Source organism: Oncorhynchus masou, chromosome 31, assembly GCF_036934945.1.
Source record: "Oncorhynchus masou masou isolate Uvic2021 chromosome 31, UVic_Omas_1.1, whole genome shotgun sequence".
NCBI classification, from domain to species: domain Eukaryota; kingdom Metazoa; phylum Chordata; class Actinopteri; order Salmoniformes; family Salmonidae; genus Oncorhynchus; species Oncorhynchus masou.
The window spans coordinates 39690975-39706311 of record NC_088242.1 but is presented as its reverse complement, the minus strand read 5'-3'; the positions used below and the strand labels follow the sequence as shown (position 1 = coordinate 39706311).

General features: G+C 40.4%; 1 protein-coding gene across 1 annotated transcript in view; it reads right to left on the bottom strand.

Moving 5' to 3' along the window:
• nrap (nebulin-related anchoring protein) overlaps positions 1 to 15337 on the bottom strand; it is a 115481-nt gene that overhangs the window by 28205 nt on the left and 71939 nt on the right. The window contains exons 26-32 of the mRNA XM_064950953.1: positions 14952 to 15056; positions 14630 to 14737; positions 12817 to 12930; positions 12214 to 12411; positions 11587 to 11691; positions 1567 to 1665; positions 1362 to 1466 (exon numbers count right to left, since the gene is read on the bottom strand). Of these exons, the coding sequence (XP_064807025.1) occupies positions 1362 to 1466; positions 1567 to 1665; positions 11587 to 11691; positions 12214 to 12411; positions 12817 to 12930; positions 14630 to 14737; positions 14952 to 15056 (834 nt within the window). The remainder of the gene's footprint in view (positions 1 to 1361; positions 1467 to 1566; positions 1666 to 11586; positions 11692 to 12213; positions 12412 to 12816; positions 12931 to 14629; positions 14738 to 14951; positions 15057 to 15337) is intronic.

The window sequence follows — 15337 nt, the reverse complement described above, 5'->3', positions numbered from 1 at the left end:
TCCAACCGTAAAGAACTACAGAGGGTAGTGCTGTGTAGCTCAGTTTTTCGAGCATGGCACTTGCAGCACCAGGGTTATGGGTTCGATTCCTGAGGGGGACCTGTGCGAAAAAAAATATTTAAATGTATGCACTGCTTACTGTAAGTCGCTCCACATAAGCACGGATGCTAAATTACTAAAATGTAGTGCGTACGGCCCAGTACATCACTGGTACTGAGCTCCCTGCCATCCAGGACCTCTAGACCAGGCCTTACAAGTTGTCAAAGACAAAGACAGCCCCCTAAGTCATAGGCTGATATCTGTGCTACTGTGTACCAAGCACTACAGATACCAAGTCTGGAACCAACAGGACTCTAAACAGCTTCTAACCCCAAGCCATAAGACTGCTAAATAGTTAGTAGTGTAACTATTTAACTCAGACTGCATCACATATGCTGCTGCTACTGTTTATCATCAATCCTGTTGCCTAGTCATTTTATCCCTAACTACTGTTTAAGTACATATCTACCTCAATTACCTGGAACCCCTCCACATTGACTCAGTACTGGTACCCCAAGTACAGTGCATTCGGAAAGTATTCAGACCCCTTGACCTTTTCCACATTTTGTTACCTTACAGCGTTATTCTAAAATTGATTACATTTCTTGATGCAAGCTTGCTCTTGTTTGCTGCATGTAGGCCTAAAATACCACAGACCAAAGAGCTGGCGGGGAGTTTGAAAGGAAAGAGAGCACAAGAGTGCAATCACATTGAATGGTGATGATAAATTGAGAGACTAACTATACTCATAATGTGTGCTCTGAGGAAGAAACAATGATATAATGTAACAACATCGCCCGAAAACGGCCACAATTTAGTTGAGATGTTAATTCTCCAATGGCATTGATCCTCTTAAAAAAATATATAATCCAGATTGAAATATTTAAGGGCATGTCCAATAGTCCGCTCTGCCGTTGCTCTCTTGATGCACTGATGAGGCATCAAGATGTTGCCCACTGAATGTTGTCAGGCTGGCCCGATTGCATTTACACTGAGCTGAGATCGGAACACAAACTGGCCTCATCCACCTCCGGAGGTCCTCAGGCAATTCTGCTTACATGCCGATCATTATGTGCATTGTTTGCATTTAGACCTGGCATTAACATGGGTTTCTTGTTATGCAAATTATTTTAATGCAAGGTACAAATTGGGTCTTCTTCCGGAGGTGGTCAGGCTGCGTGTTTTAATCATCTACACCTGATTAAAAATGTGGGTACAATCAGAACATGGACAAGATCAGGACAAAGGTACACGTTAGAACCACGTATAAACAGGGCTAATACAATTAATTGTATCCCGGCCTTAGGCTAAGACAGATATACCTCGCTGAAGTTAGCCGCGTTGATCTTAGCCTGTGTTATCTCTGGTCTCTCCAATGTCATTGTGTAGTTATGCCGGTCATTCTCCCCTTTCATCTTGTACAGGCGCTGATGAGAAGAAAATGTTACAAAAAGGATATTTTGAATGTCTGTTCAGGACTATGTGAAGATATGTCACCTCAGTGTACCGATAAGTGGCACATCTCACCTCGTTGGTAAGCTTATTACTGAGTTTGGCATGGACAATGTCTGGTGAGTCTGCGACAGATGTGTGCTTGAAGGAGCAAGGCTGCTGACGGTAGTTTTTCTGTTGGAGAGGAAAGAATGAAGAGGTTAACATTTTCATACCAGCATATTAGGTGGCACTATACACCTTGCAATAAAAGCATGTATAATAGATAAGTAAATAGTTTATTCGTGTTTTATGTGACTAGTGTAATGTCTCACAAAAATATGGACCTTCTAGCAGTACCTGATGCTCGTTACGGTCTTACAATAGCCTAGAACATATCAATGATAAAGGAATAAGCACACAACACAGCATGTGTAGCCTTTTGCACTCGTAAAAGGTTGAAAATTACAGATTTGGGCATTGATTAGCACCTAAATTTGAATGCAATGCCTGGCCAGTAACATACGATAAATGATGTCAGGGCTCTGGCTCTGCACTTCGCTTTGTTGTATGGGTTGTGACTGAGAGCCGTTCTGAACATGATCACCGCACACACCAAGAAGAAGTTTCCCTCCTGCGAATTGGGCAACTTTTGCACAGTTTTTGTTGTCTGAGTGAGGGAAATGCTGTACTCAATATATTTTGAAAGACATTGATGATTATAATAAATACCGCTAACTATAATCATCCTGTGCTCTCAGAGGAATTGAGCTAGAAATGCCAATGCGAGAGATGTTGCTGTTTATATTCAGAACCACATTCCTGTAAAGATTAAATACTGTTGAAATAATATGGCTACAGGTTAATCTACCTCACCTAAAGCCCATTCTGGTGGGAAGCTGCAATAAACCACCAAGTGCTAACAGTCAGTGTCTGGATAACATGTGTGAAATGCTTGATAATGTATGTGGTATAAACAGAGGTATATTTTCTGGATGATATAAATATTAACTGTCTTTCATCGAGCTGCCCACTCAGGAAAAAACTTCAAACTGTAACCAGTACCTGCAACCTGGATCAGGTTGTCAATCAACCTACCAGGGTATTTACAAACAGCACAGGAATGAAATCATCAACATGTATTGATCACATCTTCACTAATGCTGCAGAAATCATCTTGAAAGCAGTATCCAGATCCGTAGGTTGTAGTGATCACAGTATAGTAGCCATATCTAGGAAAACCAAAGTTCCAAAGGCTGGGCCTAATATAGTGTATAAGAGGTCATACAATAAGTTTTGTAGTGATTCATATGTTGAGGATGTAAATAATATTTGCTGGTCTGTGGTGTGTAATGAGGAGCAACCAGACGCTGCATTTGACACATTTATGAAATTGCTTATTCTAGTTACTAATAAGTACACACCCACTTTGAAAATGACTAAAAACGGTTAAATCCCCTTGGGTTGATGAGGAATTGAAAAATGGTATGGTTGAGAGGGATGAGGCAAAATGAATGGCAAATAAGTCTGGCTGCACAACTGAAGAAGAAACTACACTATGAAACAAAGATAAATGAAGTAAAGAATTATAGTAAAAAGCTTTAGAGCACCTTAAATTACATTTTTTGGGGAAAGGAAAACAGCTCCAGCATTCATTGAATCAGATGGCTCATTCACCCCAAAACCAACTGATTTTGCCAAATACTTAAATTATTTTTTCATTGGCAAGATTAGCAAATTTAGGCATGACCTGCCAGCAACAAACACTGACACTACACATCCAAGTATATCTGACCACATTATGGAAGACAAGCATTGTAAATTTAAATTCCATAAATTTAGTATGAAAGACATGAACAAATTATTGTTGTCTATCAACAATCACAAGCCACCGGGGTCTGACAGCATGGATGGAACATTACTCAGGATAATAGCGGATGATATTGCCACTCCTATTTTTCACATCTTCAATTTAAGCCTACTAGAGAGTGTGTGCCATCAGGTCTGGAGGGAAGCTAGTCATTCCGCTACCTAAGAATAATAAAGCAACCTTTACCAGCTCAAATGCCTGAACAATCAGCCTGCTACCAACCCCTTAGTAAACTTATGGAAAAAATTGTGCTTGACCAGATACAATGCTATTTTACAGTAAACAATTTGACAAACATTCAGCATGCTTATAGGGAAGGACACTCAACAAGCTTAGCACTTACACAAATTAAGAGAAATTGATGAGTTAAATGTGGGGGCTGTCTTGTTAGATTTCGGTTCGGCTTTTGACGTTATTGATCACAGTCTGCTGCAGGAAAAACATGTGTTTTATGGCTTTACACCCCCTGCTATATTGTGGATAAAAAGTTACTTGTCTAACAGAACACAGTGTGTTCTTTAATGGAAGCCTCTCCTTCATAATCCAGGTAGAATCTGGAATTACCCAGGGCAGCTGTCTAGGCCCCTTACTTTTTCAATCTTTACTAACTACATTCAGTAAAGCCAGTGTGTCTATGTACGCAGATGACTCAACACTATAGATGTCAGCTACTACAGCGACTGAAATGACTGCAACACTCAAAAGAGCTGCATCTCATTTCAGAATGGGTGACAAGGAATAAATTAGTCCTAAATATTTCTAAAACTAAAAGCATTGTATTTGGGACAAATCATTCACTAAACCCTAAAACATCAACTAAATCTTGTAGTAAATAATGTGGACATTGAGCAAGTTGAGGTGACTAAACTGCTTGGAGTAACCCTGGATTGTAAACGGTCATGGTCAAAACATATTGATACAACAGTAGCTAAGATTGGGAGAAGTCTGTCCATAATAAAGCTCTGCTTCTTAACCACATTATCAACAAGGCAGGTCCTACAGGCTCTTGTTTTGTCTCACCTGGACTACAGTTCAGTTGTGTGGTCAGGTGGCACAAAAAAGGAAAATTGCAATTGGCTCAGAACAGGGCAGCACGGCTGGCCCTTGGATGTACACAGAGAGCTAATATTAATCATATGCATGTCAATCTCTCCTGGCTGAAATTGGAGGAGAGATTGACTTCATCACTGCTTGTATTTATGAGAGAAGGTATTAACATGTTGAATGCACCGAGCTGTCAGTTTGAATTACTGCCGTACAGCTCAGACATCCATGCATACCCCACAAGACATGCCACAAGAGGTCTCTCCACAGTCCCCAAGTCCAGAACAGACTATGGGAGGCGCACAGTACTACATCGAACCATGACTACATGGAACTCTATTCCACATCAAGTAACTGACGCAAGCAATAAAATTACATTTAAAAAACAGATAAAAATACACCTTATGGAACAGCGGGGGCTGTGAAGCAACACAAACATTGGCACAGACACATGCATCCACACACACACACACACACACACACACACACACACACAGTAACATATGTACTATACACACACGTACATATGGATTTTGTACTGTAGATATGTGGTAGTGGAGGAGTAGAGGCCTGAGGGCACACAGTGTGTTGTGGAATCTGTAAATTTGTTATGTTTTTAAAATTGTATAAACTGCCTTAATTTTGCTGGACCTCAGGAAGAGTAATGGGGATCCATAATAAATACAAATACTGCATAAAGCAAGTCAAACACCAATGAGTCCAAATGTGCACTTCACATCTCCATATCATAAAACTCATGTCATATACCGTGGCAACGTTTATGATCACAATGTTTGATGTACAGATCCAGTGTTGTGTTCCTAAACAAAACGTGTGCTCTAGTTCCTGAACGGCAATAGGAGAGATTAAAAAAATTATTGAAAAGCACCTTACAGTTCAAGACTCTTCTTACAGTCATAGAATTGCATTTAAATGACTTAGGAACCCGCACACTTCAGAGAGGTTTGCGGCCACTGGAAGACAAGTTACTCACTCAAACCATTGTAAATGTTTTGTCATATGTTGCACCTGCCCCACATTTTCAAATAATATTCTTATCATGTTACTAAATGTATCCAGAGTATTCAGATTTCATTATCAACAAATGCAGCGAAAGTACAGTCAATATAAAATCACCTGACACGATTCAACTTTGGTCTAATCATTTCCCCATAACCTCCAAACGGTTCGCTTTCAATTGCTACCATGCTTTTGCATATGGTGTTCATATTTCTTCTGTAGAAAACATTTCAATTTAGCCCTATCCATATACAGTACAATTTAGCCCTATCCATATACAGTACAATTTAGCCCTATCCATATACAGTACAATTTAGCCCTATCCATATAGAGTACAATTTAGCCCTATCCATATACAGTACAATCGGAAAGTTCTCAGGCCCCTTGACTTCCACATTTTTTAAGTTACAGCCTTATTCTAAAATATATATATTTTTAATTCTCTCATCAATCTTAACACAATACTTCATTATGGAAAAGCAAAAACAGGTTTATAGAAATTGCAAATTTATAACAAAAAAAACTGAAATATAACATTTACATAAGTATTCAGACCCTTTACGCAGTACTTTTTTGAAGCACCTGTTGCAGCGATTACAGCCTCAAGTCTTCTTGGGTATGATGTTACAAGCTTGGAACGCCTGTATTGGGAAGTGTCGCTGCACAGCTATTTTCAGGTCTCTCCAGAGATGTTTAAGTGGGTTCGAATTCGGGCTCTATCGGGGCCACACGAGGACTTTCAGAGACTTGTTCCTAAGAAACTCCTGCGTTGTCTTGGCTGTGTGCTTAGGGTTGTTGTCCTGTTGGAAGGTGAACCTTCGCCCTAGTCTGAGGTTCTGAGCACCCCGGAGCAGGTTTTCATCAACAATCTCCCTGTTCTTTTCTCCATTCATCTCTCTCTCTTGATCCTGACTAGTCTCCCAGTCCCTGCCGCTGAAAAACATCCCCACAGCATGATGACCATCTGGTTTGGTCACCGCTCTGACCAAGGCCCTTCTCCCCCGATTGCTCATTTTGGCCGGGTGGCCAGCTCTAAGAAGAGTCTTGGTGGTTTCCAAACGTCTTCAATTTAAGAATGATGGAGGCCACTGTGTTCTTAGGGACCTTCAATGCTGCATACATTTTTTGGTACCCTTCCCCAGATCTGTGCCTCAACATAATCCTGTCTCAGAACTCTACGGACAACTACTTTGACCTCATGGCTTGATTTTTGCTCTGACATGCACTGTCAACTGTGGAACCTTATATAGGCAGGTGTGTGCCTTTCCAAATCATTTCCAATCAATTGAATTTACCACAGGTGGACTCTAATCAAGTTGTAGAAATATCTCAAGCATGATCAATGGAAACAGGATGCACATGAGCTCAATTTCGAGTCTCATAGCAAAGGGTCTGAATACTTATTTAAATAAGTTTATTTGGAATAAATTTGCTAAAATTCTAATTTTCGCTTTGTCATTATGGGGTATTGTGAAAAGATTAACAAAGGAAAAAAGCTAAGAAGATCATCAAGGATCTCAGTCACCTGAGCCTGTTCACCTGCTACCATCTAGAAGGAGGAGAGTACAGGTACATCAAAGCTGGGACCGACAGACTGAGAAACAGCTTCTATCTCCCGGCTGTCAGACTGTTAAACAGTCACCATTAGCCTTATTCACTGTTCTCTTTTCATTTATAAAGCCCTCTTACAAAAACATTTTACCTAACATCATGAATAACCTTTTGAGGAACGAGTTACCACACACAGGCTCATGCATGGCTAACTCTGGAAATTCCTCCGGTCTCGACTAGTGTTGTCATGATACCATCATTTTGACTTCATTGCCGATACCAGGTTTAGTATCACGATACCGAAACGATACTCGATACCAGGTTTAGTATCACGATACCGAAACGATACTCGATACCGAAACGATACCAAAACTCGATGCCGAAACAATATTACGACAAAAAAAGAAAGCGTATTAGCTAAAGTTACAAAATAACCACTGGGCTTTTTTTAAACAATATGTTGATAACTGGTAGAACTAAAATAACAAATAAAATATGTTATATTCTACATAATATTTCTTTAAAAAATAAAACAATATTAAGTAACAGAACAGAATAAAATAACATTGTAGAGAATGATGCACTAACAGACTCGCATACTTCATTTTCATTTCAACCCTTTGATGCCTGTCACGGCGTTGTCGGAATGAGACCAAGGTGCAGCGTGGTGAGCATACATTTTCTCTTATTTGTAAAAATGTCACCAACAAAACAAAAAATAACAAAAATGACCGTGAAGCTTACAAAGGCTATAGTGCCCCTAACAAAGACGACTTTCCACAATGACAAAAGGGGAAAAGGCTGCCTAATCTGATTCCCAATCGGAGACAACGATAGACAGCTGTCCCTGATTGAGAGCCATACCCTGCCAAAACATAGAAATACAAAAACATAGAAAACAGAACGCCCACCCAAAGCACACCCTGACCAAACCAAAATAGAGACATAAAAAGGCTCTCTAAGGGCAGGGGGTGACAATGTCTATGATGTAGTGCCTTTGTCACGCCCTGACCTTAGAGAGACGTTTTATTTCTCTATTTGGTCAGGGTGTGATTTGGGGTGGACATTCTATGTTGTGTATTTCTATGTTGGCTTGATAGGGTTCCCAATCAGAGTTGTCTGATTGGGGATCATATTTAGGCAGCCCTTTTTTCCCACTTTCTGGTGTGGGATCTTGACTATGTTTAGTTGCCTGTCTGCACTAATTTGTATAGCGTCACGTTACGTTCCTTGGTTTTGTTAAGCGTTTCATTCATTAAAAGAGAATGTACGCATACCACACTGGGCCTTGGTCTCACTCAGAATCCCTGACAAACTTTCAGCTAAGAACTTGTTTTAACTTCTCACTCTATTCTTAATGTGAACCAATCCGGTTTTAAACATGGACACAGAACAGTTTCAGCTGCTACGCCTGTTTTAGATGATATGTTAAATTGCTTGGATGATAAAAATAATTGTGCTGCCTTATTTATAGACCTTTCCAAGGCCTTCGACCGTCTTGACCACTACATTCTCATTCAAAGGCTGACTGAAATAGGCCTGGATCAGGCTTCTTGCAACTTGTTTGAGAATTATATGTTAGATAGGACACAATGCGTGATTTCTGATGGTGTCTAGTTTCCTGTACTGCAGGGGTTGGTATTGGGATCTGCTCTCTTTACTATGTATATCAAAAAATATTGTCAGTATTTATACATTGGGTGGTTCTCCCATTGATCGGATTCCCACCTATACATTTCTGGGCATCTGAATTGACAAAGAGTTCATGTTTACAAAAGATGGGGATGAGCTTGTTAAAAAGCTATAATTTAAAGTGGGCTTCTTTTTAGAAATAGATCTTGCCTCACCCTAAATAGCAGGAAGCAGATTGTACAGTCAACCTTCCTGCCAGTTCTTGATTATGGTGACACCATTACCCAGATTGCAGCAGCCACTACTCTTAAACCTTTGGATGCAGTTTTAATACTCACCATTGCATCCTGTATCAAAAGGTTGGCTGGTCCTCATTAAATTCACAAAGATGAATTAATTACGCCCTTTGTTTACAAAGCCCTACTACACAAGCTTCCAAACTGACCTAACTTCGTTGCTGACGTATAAAATAATGAGATACCAAACCCTTTCACTGGGTGGCTGAACTCTTCAGATTAGTCGGATCTCCAGGAAGGTAAATCCCCTTTTTAGTTTTCCCTCTCCACATGTTTGGAATCACCTACAAAATGAATTACATTTGGATTCCCTGATCCCACTAGGGCACTTTAAAACCCTGATGATAAATGAGTTCACGAGGTGTGCAATTGTTTTGATTTATTGATATAGTAACTAGTTTATGATGGCTGTGATGTTGGTGATGTTCTGGTGTAGTGTACTTGTATTTTGTTATATATGGTCTCAGGGCGCCATTGAAAATGAGCCCCTCGTCTCAATTGGGCTCCCCTGATTAAATAAAAAGTTCATGAAAAATTACAGGAGACATTTGACATAAGTACTGTAAGTAACACAAATTCTAATACCGATGTGTTTTTCATGTTATAGTTCAAAGTACCAAAGTTTCAGTACAGCGTGCAACAGTAGTCCCTATAGATTTAGGTAAATCAGCTTTTAGGTTGTTTTTTTGCACCATACTTACGGAATAGTCTTCAAAATTCTCTGTTTTGGTGCCTCTAGGTCTAAGGCAATTAAGACTGCAGATTGAGGACCTTGTGTTTGTTTTCTATGATGGTGTTTTGTTTTTCTGTTTTACATTTAATTTGATGTGTATATTTTAGACCTTGGTCTCAGCATAACTCTGTAAAAAAGAAAGGTTCAAATATATATACAGTGGGGTCCAAAATTATTGTCACCCTTGATAAAGATGACCAAAAATAAATATTTAAAATACTGAGCTAGATAATGTATGCAAAAAAAAGAGGGAAATTACGTATATTTTTTATACTAATACAATTGCTCAAAGAAAGAGATTGTGTTTAACGAGTAATTATATATATTTTTTCAAAAAGGTAGGGCTCAAAATTATTGACACCCACGTTTTGAATACATTATGAGGATAGCGGCACTGAGCCTTTTTCTCAAATGTTTCCACAGAATCTTTCCAGATCATTGATATCCTTCGTCTGAGCTTATGAACTGCCCTTTTCAGTGCAAACCACAGGTGTTTAATGGTGTTCAATCCGGAAACTGAGATGGCCACCGCAAAATGTTTTTGTTGTCAATTAACCATTTCTTTGTGGATTTTGATGTGTGCTTAGGGTTATTGTCTTCCTGGAAGATCCATTTGCGGCCAAGTTCCAGCCTGCCGCAGAAGCCACCAGGTTTATGGCTAAAATGTCCTGGTACTGGGTAAAGTCCATGATGCCGTTGACCTTAAAGCCCCAGGACCAGTCGATAATAACCCCATAATATCAAGTATCCACAGTAGGGATGGGGTTCTTTTCTGCTCATGCATTTTCATTTCAACGCCAAAGCCACCACTGGTGTGCATGGCCAAAGAGCTCTATTTTCATGTCATCCAACAAATGTGAACACCTGGAGTTTGCTACACGGCAGATTGGAACCGATGCCTTGGTCAGATGACATGAAAATAGAGCTCTTTGGCTACACACACTAGTGGTGGATTTGGCATTGAAATGAGAATGCATAAGCAGAAAATAACCCCACACCTCCTGTAAAATATGGTGGTGGATCTTTGACGTTATGGGGCTATTTTGCTTCCAATGGTCCTGTGGCCATTGTTAAGGTCAACAGCATCATGAACTTGGCGAATGCATTGGGAAAGATAACATAAACAGCCTTCATTGAGGAGAGGGGAGGCTATGCTTGGTTATTAATCAAATGTAACAAAATGGGAAAAAGTTTCTAAATACAAGGTTCACCAGCACAAAAATAACATATCTTGTTCCATGAGCATAAGGGCACTGTTCATCATGGCTGGATAGGCTGCGATTCCACTCTAAAAATCCATGCCATTACCAACTGTGTTACCTCTAGGACGTGCTTTTTGTGGGTCTTAATTCTCCCCATTTGCTCTGTATGAAACTGTCACTTGTTTTTAAGGACACACCTCAAATATTGCTACCCCTCTCACCTCTCAAAGTGAGCTGATGCTAGACGGGTAAATTGCTGAACATGGTGCAAGGGGTGGGAAATTCCAGAGTGCCAGTTGTTACATGCCAAAATTGCCAACTAACATGCATTTGACAGGAGCACTGCCTTAGCGCCAGCTGAAAAAGCCCAGAGTCTGTGATGTTGAAACAATTTAACACATAGTACACCCCATTTAGCAGACACTTTTATCCAAATCAACTTTCAGTCATGTGTGCACTGCATACATTTCAACATTCTATTTCTATGGTTAACATACTATACTTAATAAGTCCAATGGTATCTTTAGTGACCACAAAGAGTCAGGACCTCAGTTTAGCCTCTCATTTGAAAGACGGTCGGAGGGCTAGAGCAGTTGCCTAAATGGTACTGACAATGCACCTTTTAAAGGCAAGATCGCACTCATGGTAAGCGCTGCAGAGACAAGTACAATGTGCTTGTCGATTACTCTGCTTTGATTTAATTCTGGCCCAAGTCTCCCCTGGGTGGCAGCTAAGGACAGAGTTATAGAAGAGTGGAGTTTGACTCACCTCACTAATAAGGTCTGTGGCCCTTTTGAAGCCCTCCATCTGGAGGGCCCCGGTGCTGATCCAGGCTACACCACGCAGGTAGTTCAGGTCAGAGCGGTACACTTTCTGAGGGCCACATGCACACACACGCAAACAAAATAATTGGTTTAATATGCAAAGTAGCACACAGCTATCTAACAAACTATCGAACACAATACACAAAAGAGTTTTCAATGTGCTTTAAATGTTCTTTGAAACTGTAGGGAATAATGCTCCTCTATCCAGAGACATTCAATGACCAGTCTAGAAACAGAACCCCTCTTATAACTTCTAAACACTACAAGAGAAGGTTCCCTGAACAAAGCTTGGTCTTTTGTTTGACTGTCTTATTGTTCTAGAAACATTCTGACAACAGCAACGTTTATTACATTTTAATTCTATATCAAAATATGAATAACTGAGCAAATGGCAGCTACAGCGGGAAAAAGTTACTGGTTAGCTGGGATGTATTCATTGGTGCACACTGTAGAAAACCATAGCATAACATTTTTCAATGAAAACAAGAGTTTCTTATTGGACAAATGTAGGTCCCTCCCAGTGTCAACCATTTGGTTCCTAGTGAATAGACCCCTGGTGAGGGGTTGTTACCTCGCTCTGTAGTTGGTAGGCTCTCTTAGCGGCCTGCACCTTCATGTCATCGGGTTGAGTAGTGTACTGGTGGAGTGTAAGCCGGTAGTCCTGCTCACTGGCCAGGGTCTGGGCCTTTTTAGCATGGGCCATCTCCAACATGTCCATAGAAAGGTGGTACTGAGAGCGCTTATTCACAGAGTCCTGCTTATACTTGATCTGCAAATAGAGAGCGCCAAAGAATACAATTCAATTACACTGTGTCCTCTAACAGTGTATGTCCCTATACATCACTTACACTACACCATTTCAATACACTCAACATTTAACGTTCTGCAGTCTTGTTCAATCCATTGGTGTTTGAGCATCAGGGTGTGCACATTTTTTCCCTAACAGGAACACACCTGATTAAATTAATCAAATGCTCAGAAATAGTTTAATCAGATGGATTGTTGGTGGACTAGAACACACACCTGGTGGTTTCCACCAGGAATTGGTTGAGAAACACTGCCTTACTGTATGAAGTGTATTAATCTACACTCCAATCACTCCCTTTCATACGACACCCAATACACCAATATTACTCTGATACAAACCCATTGCTCATGTTGAGCTGGTACTCACGTCACTTTGCAGTTTGCTGGCATTCACAGAGTGAGACATGTTCATGTCGTTCTCCAGTCCCTTCAGTCCAATCATATGCCCCTTGGTCTTTTCAAACTGCTCCTTGTACTTGTGCTATAACAAATGTTTCATTTACGTACAATATGTTTTATGTACTGTATGTTCAGATGTTTCACAGAGAGGATCACTTTGGAAATACACATTTAAATAATGCTTTTAAATTATATAGTCTGGAATCAAATTTCACCCAAAATAGAATATACATGTACAACGCATTCAGAAAGTATTCAGACCCATTTTGTTATGTTTCTGTCACCCTGATCTGTTCCACCTGTCTTCGTGATTGTCTCCACCCCCTCCAGGTGTTACCCATCTTCCCCATTATCCCCTGTGTATTTAGACCTGTGTTCTCTGTTTGTCTGTTGCTAGTTCATCTTGTCTGTTCAAGTCAACCAGTGTTTTGTGTTTCAGCTCCTGCTTTTCTAGTCTCTCTTTTCTCGCCCTCCTGGTTTTGACCCTTGCCTGTCCTGACTCCAAGCCCACCTGCCTGACCACTCTGCCTGCCTGCCACCCGGTACCACTGTCCCACCTCTGGTTAACTGAACCCTGCTTGCCTTGACCTGTCTATTGCCTGCCCCTGTCGGAATATTAAACTATTGTTCGAAGTGGTCTGCATCTGGGTCTTACCTTCATACCGGACAGTTTCAGCCATATTCTAAAATGGATTACACTGTTAACTCAATCTACATACAATACCCAATTATGACAAAGCAAAAACAGGTCTGGATTTTTTTGCAAATGTATTAAAAATAAAAAAACTGAAATATCACATTTATATAAGTATTAAGACCCCTTTACTCAGTACTTTGTTGAAGCATCTTTGGCAGCGATTACAGACTCAAGTCTTCTTTGGTATGATGCTACAAGCTTGGCACACAAGTATTTGGGGAGTTTCCCCATTCTTCTCTGTAGATCCTCTCAAGCTCGGCAGGTTGAATGGAGAGCGTCGCTGCACAGCTATTTTCAGGTCTCTCCAGAGACGCTCGATTGGATTTAAGTTTGGGCTCTGACTGGGCCACTAAAGGAAATTCAGAGATATTTTGGTTGTCCTGCTGAAAGGTTCTCCCATCTCCACAGAGGAACTCTGTCAGAGTGACCATCGGGTTCTTGGTCACCTCCCTGACCAAGGCCCTTCTCCCCAGATTGCTCAGTTTTGCCGGGTGGCCAGCTCTAGGAGTCTTGGTGGTTCCAATCTTCTTCCATTTAAGAACAATGGAGGGCACTGTGTTCTTGGGGACCTTCAATGCTGCAGACGTTTTTTGGTACCCTTCCCCAAATCTGTGCCTCGACACAATCCTGTCTCGGAACTCTACAGACAATTCATTCGATCTTGTTTTTTTCTCTAACATGCACTACCAACTGTCGGAACTTTACAGACATGTGTGTGTGCCTTTCCAAATCATGTCCAGTCAATTGAATTTAACTCAGGTGGACTCCAGTCAAGTTGAAGTCTCATGGCAAAAGCTCCATTTCGAGTCTCATAGCAAAAGGTCTGAATACTTATGTAAATAAGTAACCTGTTTTCACGTTGTCGATATGGGGTATTGTGTGTAGATTGATGAGAGAAAACATGTATTTCATCAATTTTAGAATAAGGCTGTAAAGTAACAAAATGTGGAAAAAGTGAACTTTCCGAATGCTCTCTAAAATATATACAGCATTAATTCATGAAAAAAATGTGTTGACAGTTTTCATGGTCTTTCTTTATATGCAATATAGTAACATTATATATATGACGTAAAATCAAACTCACATCACTAAGTATGTTCCCAGATGCTTTGGCTGACTGGAAGGGAATAGCATCCAAACGGAGCTTGTAGCCACCATCTCTGATTTTAGTCCACGACTCCTTATAGCGGGTCTGCCAAGACAAAAAAAATCAAAGTCCGTAAAATACCAGCACAAATGGATCCAACGATAGGTAATCAGAAAAAATAACTATCCACATTTGCTTGATTTATCTGCAAAACCAAGTGAGAGAACGGGTAAATTAATGGATCAATGGATGGATGAAAAGGCAGCACTCTATTCGTTATTCATCTTTGCAGGAGTGTGTGTGTGTCTAGGGTACTGACCTCACTGATGTTCATGGCATTGAGCTTGGCCTGCACGTGTTCAGGCAGATCTCCGGAGAGTGTGTAGTTGTGCTTCATATGTTCCCCCTTTTCCCTGTACAGCCTCTGAAAAACATCCTTTATTTTTAACACCTTTACAATAAACACCTTCTGCGCCCTGCGCTTGAAACCAGCTCTCTGTCTTCCCTTGTGTTAATTACAGTAGGTTTATGTGTATGATATTGGATGTGAAAGTGTGTATGTCTGAATAAGAGTAAGGCAATAACGTGTGATGTCCAAATAAATAATAACCCAGACAATTTGCATTGTTGAGTGTATGTGTTTAACATGAAATGAGCATAGCCTTAATATTCCGGATGTTAATTGTAATCCTTATCGTATCATCA